Here is a 14,124-nt window from a genome sequence, read left to right as displayed (position 1 = left end):
TGATGGACAGGGAGGCCTGGTGTGCTGCGATTCATGGGGTCGCAGAGTCGGACACAACTGAGCGACTGAACTGAACTGAACTGAGGGGAAAAAAAAAACAAAAAACAAAAGCAGAATTTTCAATACTGGTATTGACACGTTAGCCAAGCAGTCTGCTCTGCAACCTTGAATATTTCTTAGAAGCAGAAATAACTCTTCAGTGATTAATAAACAGAAATTGGAAGATGGTAGACTGTAAAAGTCATGTTGGGGTGTGTGTTATTTGAAATGTGTTTTGAAACAACTGAGATAAACTTTCTTGCAATTTAATAGAAAACTAAAGCAGTATATGAAGATCTCAAAAAAATAATTTTTTAATCCAATGGAAGCACAAGTAGTGGTTTATTTAGTGGCTTCAAAATTGCTAAAATTTGCCCTATGTTAATTCAACTCTGAAAATCTGACAGTTCAAAAGAAGTTTCTACAAAAATACTGCTTCCCCCACCCCCACCAATCTTAAAAAGACTGATGGAGAAGTGTAAACCACAATCAGATCTTTACTTCTGACAGAAGTGGTCTGTTAAAAGAGCAAATGCCAGACATCCCTGGTCGTCCAGTGGTTGAGAGTCCACCTGCCAGTGCTGGAGTCCATATGCCAAGGGGCAACTGAGCCAGTTCACCACAACTACTGAGTCCATGAGCCGCAACTACTGAACTGGCACGCCCTAGAGCCTGTGCCCTAGCAATGAGAGAAGCCACTGCAATGAGAAGCCCCGCCTACCACAACAAAGAGGAGGCTCCACTCACCGCAGCTAGAGAAAGACCGAGTACAGCAATGAAGACCCAGTGCAGTAAAAAATAAAAATAAATGATAATAATTTTTCAAAGTAAATGTGATTAAAAATTTACATCTTGGAGAAGAAAGATGGCGGAACCCCACAGCTTAAGGCCGCAAAGGACTGATGGGTTGTGATGCTGCTACAGATGTGAGTGCAAGTTTAACTGATAGTTACAGGATAGTTACTATTTCTATTAGTGCTCTGGTTACAAGGTTCCTTAAGATTAGAGTTGTCTGCCCCACCTTTATTTTTCCCTTTCACTCCCTATTTTTCACGTGCGATTTTGCAGAAGGTGAGGCATTTTAGGAACACATATATGGAATAAAAGCTGCAGTTATTATACTACAATCTTGGTCTGTTTATAAATCAACATGCAATTTTATAATGCATCGTGGCCATGGCTGTCTGGAGTCTGGTGCACTCTGTAGCTGGTAACTTGGAGTGGTGAGTGAAAGTCAGAATATGGAAGTGGATAGCCTGTCCCTTCTCAAGGGGATCTTCCCGACCCAGGAATCAAACCGGGGTCTCCTGCATTGCAGGTGAATTCTTTACCAACTGAGCTATCAGGGAAGCCTTAGTAACTTGGAAGTGTGGTTCTTAAATGAAGGATTTGTTAGGATTTTGTTTTAATGCTTTCTAACATTCTGCTACTGCTAAAAATGCAATTCTAAAGACTAAGCCAAAATACACCTCAAAATATTTATGCCATATAACATTAATTACCAAGAGAAGAATCTAAAATATACACACTAAAAGTATAACCATGTGAAAAATCCAAGCAGGTGGGAGGTAATAAGTAAAAACAAAAACTGTGCTTGACTAGTGGTGACTTCAAGAATAAAATACCTTATTTCCTCTATTAGCTTTTTTGATGAAGCAAATGCTTTTTGTTTGTTTTGCCTGAATTAATCATCACTTGATGAAAGTCTGTAAAGAAACATTTTATATCCACAAAGCGACAGATTAACAAATGTGGACAAACACCCCAGCAACATGACTATTTTTCAAGATAAACATTTTAACATTAAGAGGCTAGGCACAAAAGTTGCAGTCAGGAGTTGGCTGAACCCTTCAGAATATTATTTGACTTAGTTTTTGAATAACCAACCTCAAGATGAGCCTTTCCTTTCAAACGATGGACTAAAAATGAATTTGAGGTCTTCAAAGAATGGGGAATCAGGCTGGGATCCTGATGACAGAGATCTCTGGTTGAAGCCATCGCTGTGAAATAAGGTGCTTTCCCTGCCTGTGAAGCACCTGTCAGTTTTTACAGGATGGAGTCACTGTACTTTGGAGTCAAAGTCACTTGACTTTGTCTCATCTACTAAGGATGAAGAAGCAAGGTCATAATGAGGTTCCTGGCAGAATAGCTTTGTGTTTTGGAATAAACACTCCCACAAATTATTCCCATATCAAAGTTATTAAGCAGCTAATTGATGTGAAAGTTTTCTAGCAAACAAAACACATGCATATCTAAAAAACTTTTTACATAAAAAAACACGTACATCTCACATCGCACAAAGTCATTTTTTAAAAAGAAGACATTAATAGAGTGAAATAGAAAAGGAACCAATGAGAGGGAAGGCTGATTTAGCAGATACCAGTTTATTCGACATAGTGCATGATCCAAAGCATGGGATACTCCACAGACAACAGGATTTCCTACATCCCTATTACAAAATACTGGATACCTTGAATATAGTTGATTCAAGGTTCCTGCTCCTTTTCTCCTACATCTAGAATTAAACAGGTTTCTCTGTGTAACACACAGTTCACATTCACCGAAGGCTTTGGGGAGAGGGGGAAAATAGGGCTTACAGCTGCCCCCCAAACCAAAGGCACTTAATGTTAAAAGATAAAGCACAGTAGAGTCACCCCACAGACATTCCTGCATGTTCCGATGGCTGAACTTGAGCGCGCCATCGCTGGCCCAAGTGGGATTCGTCATAACAATGTAAAGACACTGATTTCCTTGAAAAAGCAAAGTGCGGTATGAATATAAAGACTTATCCCCACCACCCCACCCCATTCTTTTCTGAAAATAATACATAAGAGAACAACTATTTTACATGATTAGTATCACCCGAGGTTCACACATGGGGAAAAAATAGCTAAAAAATCATCTGTCATAAATTCTCACTATGAAATCACAATAGAATCTGATATATCCAGAGGATCTGCAAGTTGGCAGTGAGCCTCAGACATCACGCTGTGCAGATGAACTCACTGGACAGATGAACTCACTGAGGCCCTGGAAGGTCAACAGTGGGACCCCGGGGTCTATCCCCATGGGCAGACCCTGGGTAGAACACAGGCCTCCTGAAGCCTAGCTCAGGATGCCCTCAACATCCTTCCTCTTTAAAACACTCTCAAAAGTAACACATGAAACACATCACACAATAAAGCGCACGTGCCGATGCAGGTCAACGATTTGGTCTCGCCATTCGGTTCCTTTGGCCACTGGGCAGGCATATAACCCACCTTGGGGTGGGAATTCTTCACACCAGGTTGTTCAGCCTCCTGAGGGAAGCCACGTGCAGAGTAGACACGACTGCTCGGATTCGGGAAGGCTCTTTTTGGCTCTTAGCCCATGGTGGGCAGGTGGTCAGCTGCACAACGGAATCCCAGATTCGAAGCGGAGCTGTCGGGTGTGTTTTGGCTTCGAGCAGCACAGCGATACCTGTAGCAGTAAGACTTTGCAGAGAGAACCAGACAGGTGAGTGCTCTTGGACTCTCGATTGAAGGCTCTCAACTGTCAGATTCATGTGGTAACCAACTACCAGCTACGGAGAGTTATGCCAACTTATAAACAGTGCCTCCCCTATAGGCACCCACCCCGTGCATATGGAATATGTAGGTTTCAAAAAAGGTACCACATTTAGATCTCACCAATGTCCTTTACATTATAAACTTGACACAGATATAATACAAAGATGTTGCTGTCAACATTACTTAGAATAGTCAAAAACCATGAAACAAGTACTGGTTACTTAAGTTGGGGCACATCCAGAAGTTGGACTAGTAAGTAGGCACTCAAGGCATGTTTTCATGGAACATTTAATGACACAGGAATGTCTCAGGATACAATGTTAAATGAAAAAGTTAGGATACGAAACCATATATGTAGTGTGATCTCAACCTAGATCATCATGTATGCCAAAGAAAAACAGATTGAAAGATTCAAAATGCACCAGAATCTGAATGGTGTCTGTGTGAGTCACTCAGTCGTGTCCGACTCTTTTGAGACTCCATGGACTGTAGCCTGCCAGGCTTCTCTGTCCATGGGATTCTCTAGGTAAGAACACTGGAGTGGGTTATCATTTCCTTCTCCAAGGGTTCTTCTCAACCCAGGAATCGAACCTGGGTCTCCTGTCTTGCAGGCAGGTTCTTTACTGACTAAGCTATGAGGGAAACCCTCAGGCAGCGGAGTTTCAAATTTCTGATAATAAGTACTACTTTAATAATTTGAAAAGTTATGTTTACATTTAGAATAGTATTTGCCATGAAACCAAGTAATAAAGCTAAATGGCAATTGAGACAATATTAATTAAGAACAACATTAAGATACAACTTAATATACAGCAAGTTGGCAAAAATTAAGTTGCAAACCCAAGAACATCAAGAGTAGGAAATGCTGTGAAAAACACTTTTTTCTTAATGCATTGCTTTTAGTGTTTAAATCACAATAACTCATAAAGCTATATATTTTTGTGTGAGGGATTTGTTTTGTATTGTTTTATAAGTGCAGACTATGATATATATATACAAACACATACAGACATCAAGTTCTCCAAAGTTCAAGTCACCTTCATCACATATTTTTATTCACATTTGATTATAATAGCACAGAGGAACTAAATGAGTTACCCTAGATGACACATTTGTTCAAAGAAGTAGAATTCAAACCCAGATCTAACTGTGGCGTGCTTGCTTCCCTAGCAAGATGAAAAGGTATATCACATCTCATGCTTCTTTCCCACCCCTGATAAATTCTCCTGCATGTGCACAGATACTCACAAATAAGAGAGTCTAACATATTCCTGGCCACCTAGTAGATATTCAGTGAATAACCACAAGATGAGTTGATTTAAACACTTCAAAAGCTTCCATATTCCAAAAATAACCATGCAAGGAACTCTTAGGTCCTAAGATTATGCTTTAATCCAAAATAACAGAGAACGAAAATAAACTAGGTACCCAATGTTTGAAAAGCATCAACTCTGAGTGAACCCTGTGAAATTAAAGTCTCTGCCGCTGGTTAAAGAAACTGAGCAAAGAATCATTTAGTGTATACTCTGGAATTCATGAAGGAGAGATAATTTGTGGAGGGGAAAATAGGTCAGCATGATAAAAGTGGTCCCCCCCCCTCGCTTAATTCTTATTATTCTCCTTTCACAAAAGTAGAATGTTTCTAATCTTCATAAAAATTATCTCTAAAAGCTGACAAAGAAATTGGAACCCTTCTCTGGAGCACTTCTACCATAGAAAGAAAAAAACAAAAGACATGCTTTTCTTTTACAGATAGTGAAACAATAGGAACCAATTTTCTCATTTTCCCCACCACCAGAGAGGAATATAACACTATTACCAATATTCAGGCAGGCAGAGGGACAATGAATAAAAAGTATGCTTGAAATAATGAAAAAGTTGATGGCATCTGCTACGACCTGTGACTGGGATGCAATGGCGGCTCCAAACTGGCTAGAGGTGACCATGCAGGAAGACGCAGCAGAAGCTCTGCTATATGCAGGCCTTACTCTTCCGGCTGCTGTGAAGCAAAGTGCTTTGGCATTCCTAGAGTCAAGATTCTGTGGACAATGCAGGGCCCCATGCTACCACTGTCCGTGGTGGCTTCCATACTGAAGCAAGAATGCAGTTCAGGGGGAGGCAGGCAGTCAAGTAGGGACAGTCATGTTCCAAAACTGTACCACACATGACAAAAAAAAAAAAACAGTCAAGTGTTTCCTGACTGCCTTCAGCGTACACTGTCTGGCCGGAGCTCACAGGCTGGTTGAGGAAACAATGATTACACGTCAAAAAGGCAAAACAGCCTGGGGTTAAAAGAATCTGGGGCTATTGCTAATTCGGGGAAGAAACGGTGGCTTGTGGATGTCTACATTTTTAGGAATGATTTTTGGAAGGCAGAACTTGGTCAGAGTGGGACTTATCTAAGGTCTTCTGACTGGGGCTTCCCAAGTGGCTCAGTGATAAAGGACCTGCCTGCCAACATAGGAGAGGCAGGTTCGATCCCTGAGTCAGGAAGATCCCTTGGAGAAGGAAATGGCAATTCACTCGAGTATTCTTGCCTTGTAAATCCCATGGACAGAGGAGCCTGGCAGGCTATAGTCCATGAGTCGCCATGACTTAGCGACTAAATAATAACTTCTGACATGAGGATACAGAGAATACCTGGAGAACTGACTTAAATATCTTTTTCCAGATCACAAAAACAGAGATTCTGATTCAGTAAGACTGGTCTGGGGTCCAAGAATCTGCATTTCTAACCAGCCTGTAGGTGCTGCTCATGCTATTGGCCCATGAGCTACAGATTAAGTAGCACTGATTTACAGGACTTAGAAAGGAGGAAAGAAGGTGTGTTAAGTGGAGAAAACAATGATGTCAGAGGCATGAAAATGGAAAAATTCAGGTAAGTGAAGAGAACAGCAAAGCCATAGGCTGATGGCATCAAAGCACAGTTTATTTATTCATTAAATATTTGACAGTTTACCACACGCTAGATGCTGCTATTCTAGGCAAGAGGGATACAATGCAGAACAAGACAGTTCAGCTCAGTTCAGTTCAATCGCTCAGTCATGTCTGACTCTTTGCAACCTCATAGACTACAGCACGCTAGGCATCCCTATTCATCACCAACTCCTGGAGTTTACTCAAACTCATGTCCATCGAGTTGGTGATGCCATCCAACCATCTCATCCTCTGTTGTCCCTTTCCCCTCCTGCCCCCAATCCATCCCAGCATCAGGGTCTTTTCAAATGAGTTAGCTCTTTGCATCAGGTGGCCAAAGTATTGGAGTTTCAGCTTCAACATCAGTCTTTCCAATGAACACTCAGGACTGATCTCTTTTAGGATGGACTGGCTGGATCTTCTTGCATTCCAAGGCACTCTCAAGAGTATTCTCCAACACCACAGTTCAAAAGCATCAATTCTTCGGCGCTCAGCTTTCTGCACAGTTCAGCTCTCACAATCAAACATGACTACTGGAAAAACCATAGCCTTGAGTAGGCGGACCTTTGTTGGCAAAGTAATGTCTCTGCTTTTTAACATGCTGTCTAGGATGGTCACAACTTTCTTTTCAGGGAGTAAGCGTCTTTTAATTTCATGGCTGCACTCACCATCTGTGGTGATTTTGGTGCCCCCCAAAAAGTCTGTCACTGTTTCCCCATCTATTTGCCATGAAGTGATGGGACCGGATGCCATGATCTTAGTTTTCTGAATGAATGTTGAGGTTAAGCAAACTTTTTCACTCTCCTCTTTCACTTTCATCAAGAGGCTCTTTAGTTCTTCTTCACTTTCTGCCATAAGGGTGGTGTCATCTGCATATCTGAGGTTATTGATATTTCTCCCAGAAATCTTGATTACGGCTTGTGCTTCATTCAGCCCAGCATTCCTCATGATGTACTCTGCATATACGTTAAATAAGCATGGTGACAATAAACAGCCTTGACATACTCCTTTTCCTATTTGGAACCAGTCTGTTGTTCCATGTCCAGTCATAACTGTTGCTTCCTGACCTGAATACAGATTTCTCAAGAGGCAGGTCAGGTGGTCTGGTATTCCCATCTCTTTTAGAATTTTCCAGTTTATTGTGATCCACACAGTCAAAGGCTTTGGCATAGTCAATAAAGCAGAAATAGATGCTTTTCTGGAACTCCCCTGCTTTTTTGATGATCCAGCAGATGTTAACAATTTGATCTCTGGGTCTTCTGCTTTTTCTAAATCCAGTTTGGACATCTGGAAGTTCATGGTTCGTGTACTGTTGAAGCCTGGCTTGGAGAATTTTGAGCATTACTTTGCCAGCATGGGAGATGAGTGCAATTGTGTGGTAGTTTGAGCATTCTTTGGCATTGCCTTTCTTAGGGACTGGAATGGAAACTGACCTTTTCCAGTCCTGTGGCCATGCTGAGTTTTCCAGATTTGCTGACATACTGAGGGCAGTACTTTCACAGCATCATCGTTTAGGATCTGAACTAGCTCAACTGGAATTCCATCACCTCCACTAGCTTTGTTCATAGTGATGCTAAGGACCACTTGACTTCACATTCCAGGATGTCTGGCTCTAGGTGAATGACCACAACATCGTGGTTATCTGGGTTATGAAGATCTTTTATGTATAGTTCTTCTGTGTATTCTTGCCACCTCTTCTTAATATCTTCTGCTTCTGTTAGGTCCCTACCATTTCTGTCTTTATTGAGCCCACCTTTGCATGAAATGTTCCCCTAGTATCTCTAATTTTCTTGAAGAGATCTCATTCTATTGTTTCCCATTCTATTGTTTTCCTCTATTTCTTTGCGTTGATCACCAAGGAAGGCTTTCCTATCTCTCCTTGCTATTCTCTGGAACTCTGCATTCAAATGGGTATATCTTTCCTTTTCTCCTTTGCTTTGGCTTCTCTTCTTTTCACAGCTATTTGTAAGGCCTCCTCAGACAGCCATTTTGCTTTTTTGCATTTCTTTTTCTTGGGGATAGTCTTGCTTCCTGTCTCCTGTACAATGTCACAAACCTCTGTCCATAATTCTTCAGACACTCTGTCTATCAGATTTAGTCCCTTGAATCAATTTCTCACTTCCACTGTATAATTGTTAGGGATTTGATTTAGGTCATACCTGAATGGTCTAGTGGTTTTCCCTACTTTCTTCAATTTAAGTCTGAATTTGGCAATAAGGAGTTCACGATCTGAGCCACAGTCAGCTCCCAGTCTTCTTTTTGCTGACTGTAGAGAGCCTCTCCATCTTTGGATGCAAAGAATATAATCAATCTGATTTTGGTATTGACCACCTGGTGTAGAGTCTTCTCTTGTGTTGTTGGAAGACAGTGTTTGCTATGACCATTGCATTCTCTTGGCAGAACTCTGTTAGCCTTTTCCCTGCTTCATTCTGTACTCCAAGGCCAAATTTGCCTGTTACTCCAGGTAGGTCTTGACTTCCTACTTTTGCATTCCAGTCCCCTATAATGAAAAGGACATCTTTTGGGGATGTTAATTCTAGAAGGTCTTGTGGGTCTTCATTAGAACCGTTCAACTTCAGCTTCTTCAGCATTACTGGTCGGGGCACAGTCTTGGATTACCATTAATATTAAATGGTTGTCCTTGGAAACAATCAGAGATCATTCTGTCATTTTTGAGACTGTATCCAAGTATTGCATTTCAGACTCTTTTGTTTACTGTGAGGGCTACTCCATTTCTTCTAAGGAATTCTTGCCCACAGTAGTAGACATAATGGTCATCTGCGTTAAATTCACCCATTCCAGTCCATTTTAGTTTGCTGATTCCTAGAATGTCCATGTTCACTCTTGCCACCTCCTGTTTGATCACTTCCAATTTGCCTTGATTCATGGACCTAGCATTCCAGGTTCCTACGCAGTATTGCTCTTTACAGCATCAGACCTTGCTTCCATCACCAGTTACATCCACACCTGGGTGTTGTTTTTGCTTTGGCTCCGTCTCTTCATTCTTTCTGGAGTTATTTTTCCACTGATCTCCAGTAACATACTGGGCACCTCCCGACCTGGGGAGTTTATCTTTCAGTGTCCTATCTTTTTGCCTTTTCATACTTTTCATGGAGTTCTCAAGGCAGGAATACTAAAGTGGTTTGCAATTTCCTTCTACAGTAGACCACATTTGTCAGAACTCTCCATCATGACCCGTCCGTCTTGGGCGGCCCTACATGGCACGGCCCATAGTTTCACTGAGTTAGACAAGGTTGTGGTCCATGTGATTAGATTGGTTTGTTTTCTGTGACTATGGTTTTCAGTCTGTCTGCCCTCTGATGGAGAAGGATAGAGGCTTATTATGGAAGCTTCCTGATGGGATAGACTGACTGAGGGGGATATTGGGTCTTGTTTTGATGGGCAGGGCCATGCTCAGTAAATCTTTAATCCAATTTTCTGTTGATAATATACCTGTTATCATGAAGCTGACTAATAAATTCATAAAACGATAAATTCAAGAGTGTTTCTGGCAGCGGTCAGCTTGGAAGAAAGTTAAATAGGGAAAGAGGACCAGGCATGACTGGGTGCTACTTATATAAGGTGGCCTGAGAAGGTCCCTCTGAGGAGGCGCAATGGGAGCTGAGCTGCCTAGAGATTTACAGAATGAGAATTCCAATGACTGGTACAGAAAGGAAAAATGATAAAAAGCAGGAAGCATGGGTGGATAAATAGGATGGAGTTACTTTAAAGGCAGTCTTCTCACCAGAAAGAGGAGGTTGGGCTTGACACAGATGGGAACTGTGACAAACATTTTGCTGATAAACTCGCCCAAAAAGGCAAAATTCAAGACTCATTAGCTATTTAAACTTGGACTTCCCTGGTGGCTCAGGTGGTAAAGCATCTGTCTACAATTCGGGAGACCTGGGTTCGATCCCTGGGTCGGGAAGATCCCTTGGAGAAGGAAATGGCAATCCACTCCAGTACTATTGCCTGGAGAATCCTATGGACAGAGGAGCCTGGTAGGCTACAGTCCATGGGGTTGCAAAGAGTCGGACATGCTTTTCTAAATCTGCTCCACTGATAAAATGGGTCTGCTGCTGCTGCTGCTAAGTCGCTCCAGTCGTGTCCAACTCTGTGCGACCCCACAGACGGAAGCCCATCAGGCTCCCCCGTCCCTGGGATTCTCCAGGCAAGAACACTAGAGTGGGCTGCCATTTCCTTCTCCAATGCATGAAAGTAAAAAGTGAAAGTGAAGTCGCTCAGTTGTGTCCAACTCTTAGCGACCCCGTGGACTGCAGCCTACCAGGCTCCTCTGTCCATGAGATTTTCCAGGCAAGAGTACTAGAGTGGGGTGCCACTGCCTTCTCCAAAATGGGTCTACTACAAAATGGGTCTACATGGGATAATGTCAAAATGCTTCATCTTATCTTTACATGAAAAAGTTAAATGGTAGACGTGGAGATTATTTTAACTGTTACTTTATAATGAACCCAATGCTCTTAATTAAAGGAACTCACTTTGCCTGTCTTATCTGACTTCTTTGGGTTAACCCACTTCCTAACTAAAACAAAAGCACTCATTAGCTTTCCTGTAGGCCTTAGATATCTTATGTTGTAAAGATGATAATTCTCTTGCCAACATCTGAACAGTTATGCATTTGCTGGGCTTCCCTGGTGGCTCAAATGGTAAAGAATCTGCCTGCAATGCAAGAGACCCAGATTCAACTCCTGGGTCGGGGAGATCCCCTGGAGACGGGAATGGCAACGCACTCCAGCATTCTTGCTTGGAAAATTCCATGGACAGAGGAACTGGCAGGCTACAGTCCATGGGGTCACAAGGAGTAGGATTGAGCGACTTCTACTTTACTTTTTGGGCTCCTCCAGTGACTCAGCAGTCAAGAATCCACCTGCAATGCAGGAGGCACAGGAGACATGGGTTAAATCCCTGGGTTGGGAAGATGCCCTGGAGAAGGGCATGGCAATCCACACCAGTATTCTTGCCTGGAGAATCCCCTGGACCAAGGAGCCTAGTGAGCTATAGTCCACAGGGTTGCAAAGAACTGGACATGACTGCAACAGCTTAGCATGCATGCATTTGCTACATAAATAGGAAAATTATTTGCTATATAAATGGGAAAGGTGAGGCACTATCTCTGGTGACAAGCGTTAAGGTTAGGGTTAGGATTAGGTCTTTGTTGAATGGCACAGTTCTATATGCAACTTATCTCTCAGATTATATAACAAATTATTTTAAAATTAGGTGTTCATATGCCACAAAATACAGGCTGTAGCAACTTTAACAAAATGTGCCTGCCTGGAAGACTGTGGTCGGAAAAGACACTTATGGTGTATAAGAGATTTTGCTTATAGCCATACTTGAAGACCTTGGTACATACAGCATAATTCCATTTGGGGAAGAAAAATTAAAACTGCACCAAAAAGTTGAGTAGAATACTATCAATACATTCTTTAGAAAGCAAGGTAGATTATTTTTTCATTTTTATGTTTATTATTTATTTTCTAATTTTTATAGAATGAAAATGTTTTGCTTATATAACAAAAAAAGCTTAAAATAAGTGATAGAAAGAGCTACTCTTCCACTGGATCACAGCAATACCTAAACTCTTCCATTTACCTAAATGATAACGAAGTAAACCCTAAAAAGCAAGTCTCACTACAAGTTACTATTGAAAAGGTCAGGACGATCACATGAGAAAACACTCAGTTCACATTATCATTGCATTTTAAATGTACTCATTCACTCAGCAAACACTTATTAATATAAGACTTCATTGTAAATTCCAGTAATGGACAACTAATGAAATACATAATCAAAGAGGAAAATGGCCTGATTTTATATGTCCTCATTGCTCTTTCTTTTTTTCCAACTCTACTTTTAGCATCAAAAATGGTTATTAATGATGTTAGGACTTTGAGTGGCTAAAATATAGGTCATTTTATTAATTAAGAACAGAGGTAGTGGTGAGGACCTGTTTTAGCCCCATTTCATCAAAATAGCTAATTACTGTGTGGAATTGATCTGGATAGCTGCACTCAGCACGTGAGCCTGGATTCAAGAACAATCCATTTAAGATAATGGCTTACTAGCCTTGGGGCACTGGAGTCAAGTGGGATGGCAATATGGCTTTCATGAGAGGAAGAGGTTTAGGTATAAAGAATAGTTCTGAGGCATCTGTAGCTCATTAAGAACAAAATGATTGCAGAAAAATGACACAGTAGAACCCAGGTCTCTCAATTTCCCATCCACTGCCCTTGTCAGTACACTTGATCAACTCCTTTTGCTAGTAATCTTGGTGTAAAATGGTGGGGTTGTGGGGGCAGCAAGTAGAATTTCCTCAGTGTTGTGAGTTAGGCTCTAAAGATGTCACGGGAATTAATCTAACAACTTCAAAAACAACTATAGTTCTTGAGTACTTACTATGTGAACTGTTCTAAAATCTTCACATGTATTAAGTGACTTAATCCTTCTAATAACCCTGAGGTAGGTATTATTATATGTGCATCATGTATACAAGAAAAAAAATGAGGCACAAGTATGGTAATGGTGTTCCTAAGACCACATGGCTTATAGCCATGAATCTAGGATTAGAGTTTTTTCAATTCCATTCTAGAATCTGTGCTCTTAACACCATGTTGACTCACAGTTGTTCTTTCTGTGCTCTTATCCTTACTGAAGGCATATTTTGGACGGACTCTCAAAAAGTCAGAAATAATCATCAGTGCTTACTTTAGTCATGCAGACTGCCCCTGATAATGATCAAAAATAAGTCACCTTCTAATTAAGGTGATTTTTTTTTCAAAATGAATTAACTACTCTTTTTATTGGTTTTCTTTCTTTTACTGATTTTCACCTTTGCCATAAGAATTATTTCTAGGATTCTGCCTATCTAGTTAGTAGTTCACTTGCTGGTTCTTTATTCAGAAGAGAAGATGAAGGGGAGACAATCTTAATAAAGATGATTATTAAGAATGATGGCACTGTTTGGAAAGAATTATGTCCTCCAAGTTCTTATGTTTGAAGCCCTAACCCCTGGTACCTCAGAATGTGACTGTTTGGAAGTAGGATTTTAAGGTGATAATTACATTAAAAGTAAGCTGTTAGGATGGTCCTTCATTCAATCTGAGTGGCATTCTTGTAAGAAGAGGAGATTAGGACATGAAGACCCCTGCATGCATGGAGGAGAGACCTTACAAGAACACAGACAGAAGGCTGTCATCTTTAAACCAAGCAGAGACCTCAAGAAAACAGACTGGTAACACCTGAATCTTGGACTTCTAGCCTCCAGAACTGTGAGAACATAAATTTTTATTGTTTTAAAAAAAAAAAAAAAACACAAAGAATGATGGCATTAGCAGCAACTAACTTACTGAGTCTTTACCATGAGCTAGGCATGTGTGCACAGACATTTGCTTGGTACATTTGTTCCTCATAAAAACCTTACAGTAGCTGCAATTATGATGCACATTTTACATATGTGAAAACTGAGACTTAGAAAGATTAAGTAATTTGTCTAAAGTTTCAGGCAAAAACTAGCAAAGAGAAGTTAACAGAATTCCAACCCAGATCTAATTCTAGACTCCACAGTTTAATGCACTCACTATACCTAGTGGCAGTTAAA

General features: G+C 40.9%; 1 protein-coding gene across 2 annotated transcripts in view; it reads right to left on the bottom strand.

The window, feature by feature from the left end:
- Positions 1-2,404: 2,404 nt before the first annotated feature.
- The window catches only part of SUMF1 (sulfatase modifying factor 1), a 98,958-nt gene continuing 87,238 nt past the window's right edge, over positions 2,405-14,124 (bottom strand). For both annotated transcript variants that reach the window (XM_069561819.1, XM_069561820.1), the window contains one exon: positions 2,405-3,512. In XM_069561819.1, coding sequence (XP_069417920.1) covers positions 3,402-3,512 — 111 coding nt within the window. In that variant the 3' untranslated portion in view covers positions 2,405-3,401. The remainder of the gene's footprint in view (positions 3,513-14,124) is intronic.

This window comes from Ovis canadensis, chromosome 19 (genome assembly GCF_042477335.2).
Source record: "Ovis canadensis isolate MfBH-ARS-UI-01 breed Bighorn chromosome 19, ARS-UI_OviCan_v2, whole genome shotgun sequence".
Taxonomy (NCBI): Eukaryota; Metazoa; Chordata; class Mammalia; order Artiodactyla; family Bovidae; genus Ovis; species Ovis canadensis.
The sequence above is the reverse complement of the archived record's forward strand: the minus strand, read 5'-3'. Positions and strand labels throughout refer to the sequence as shown.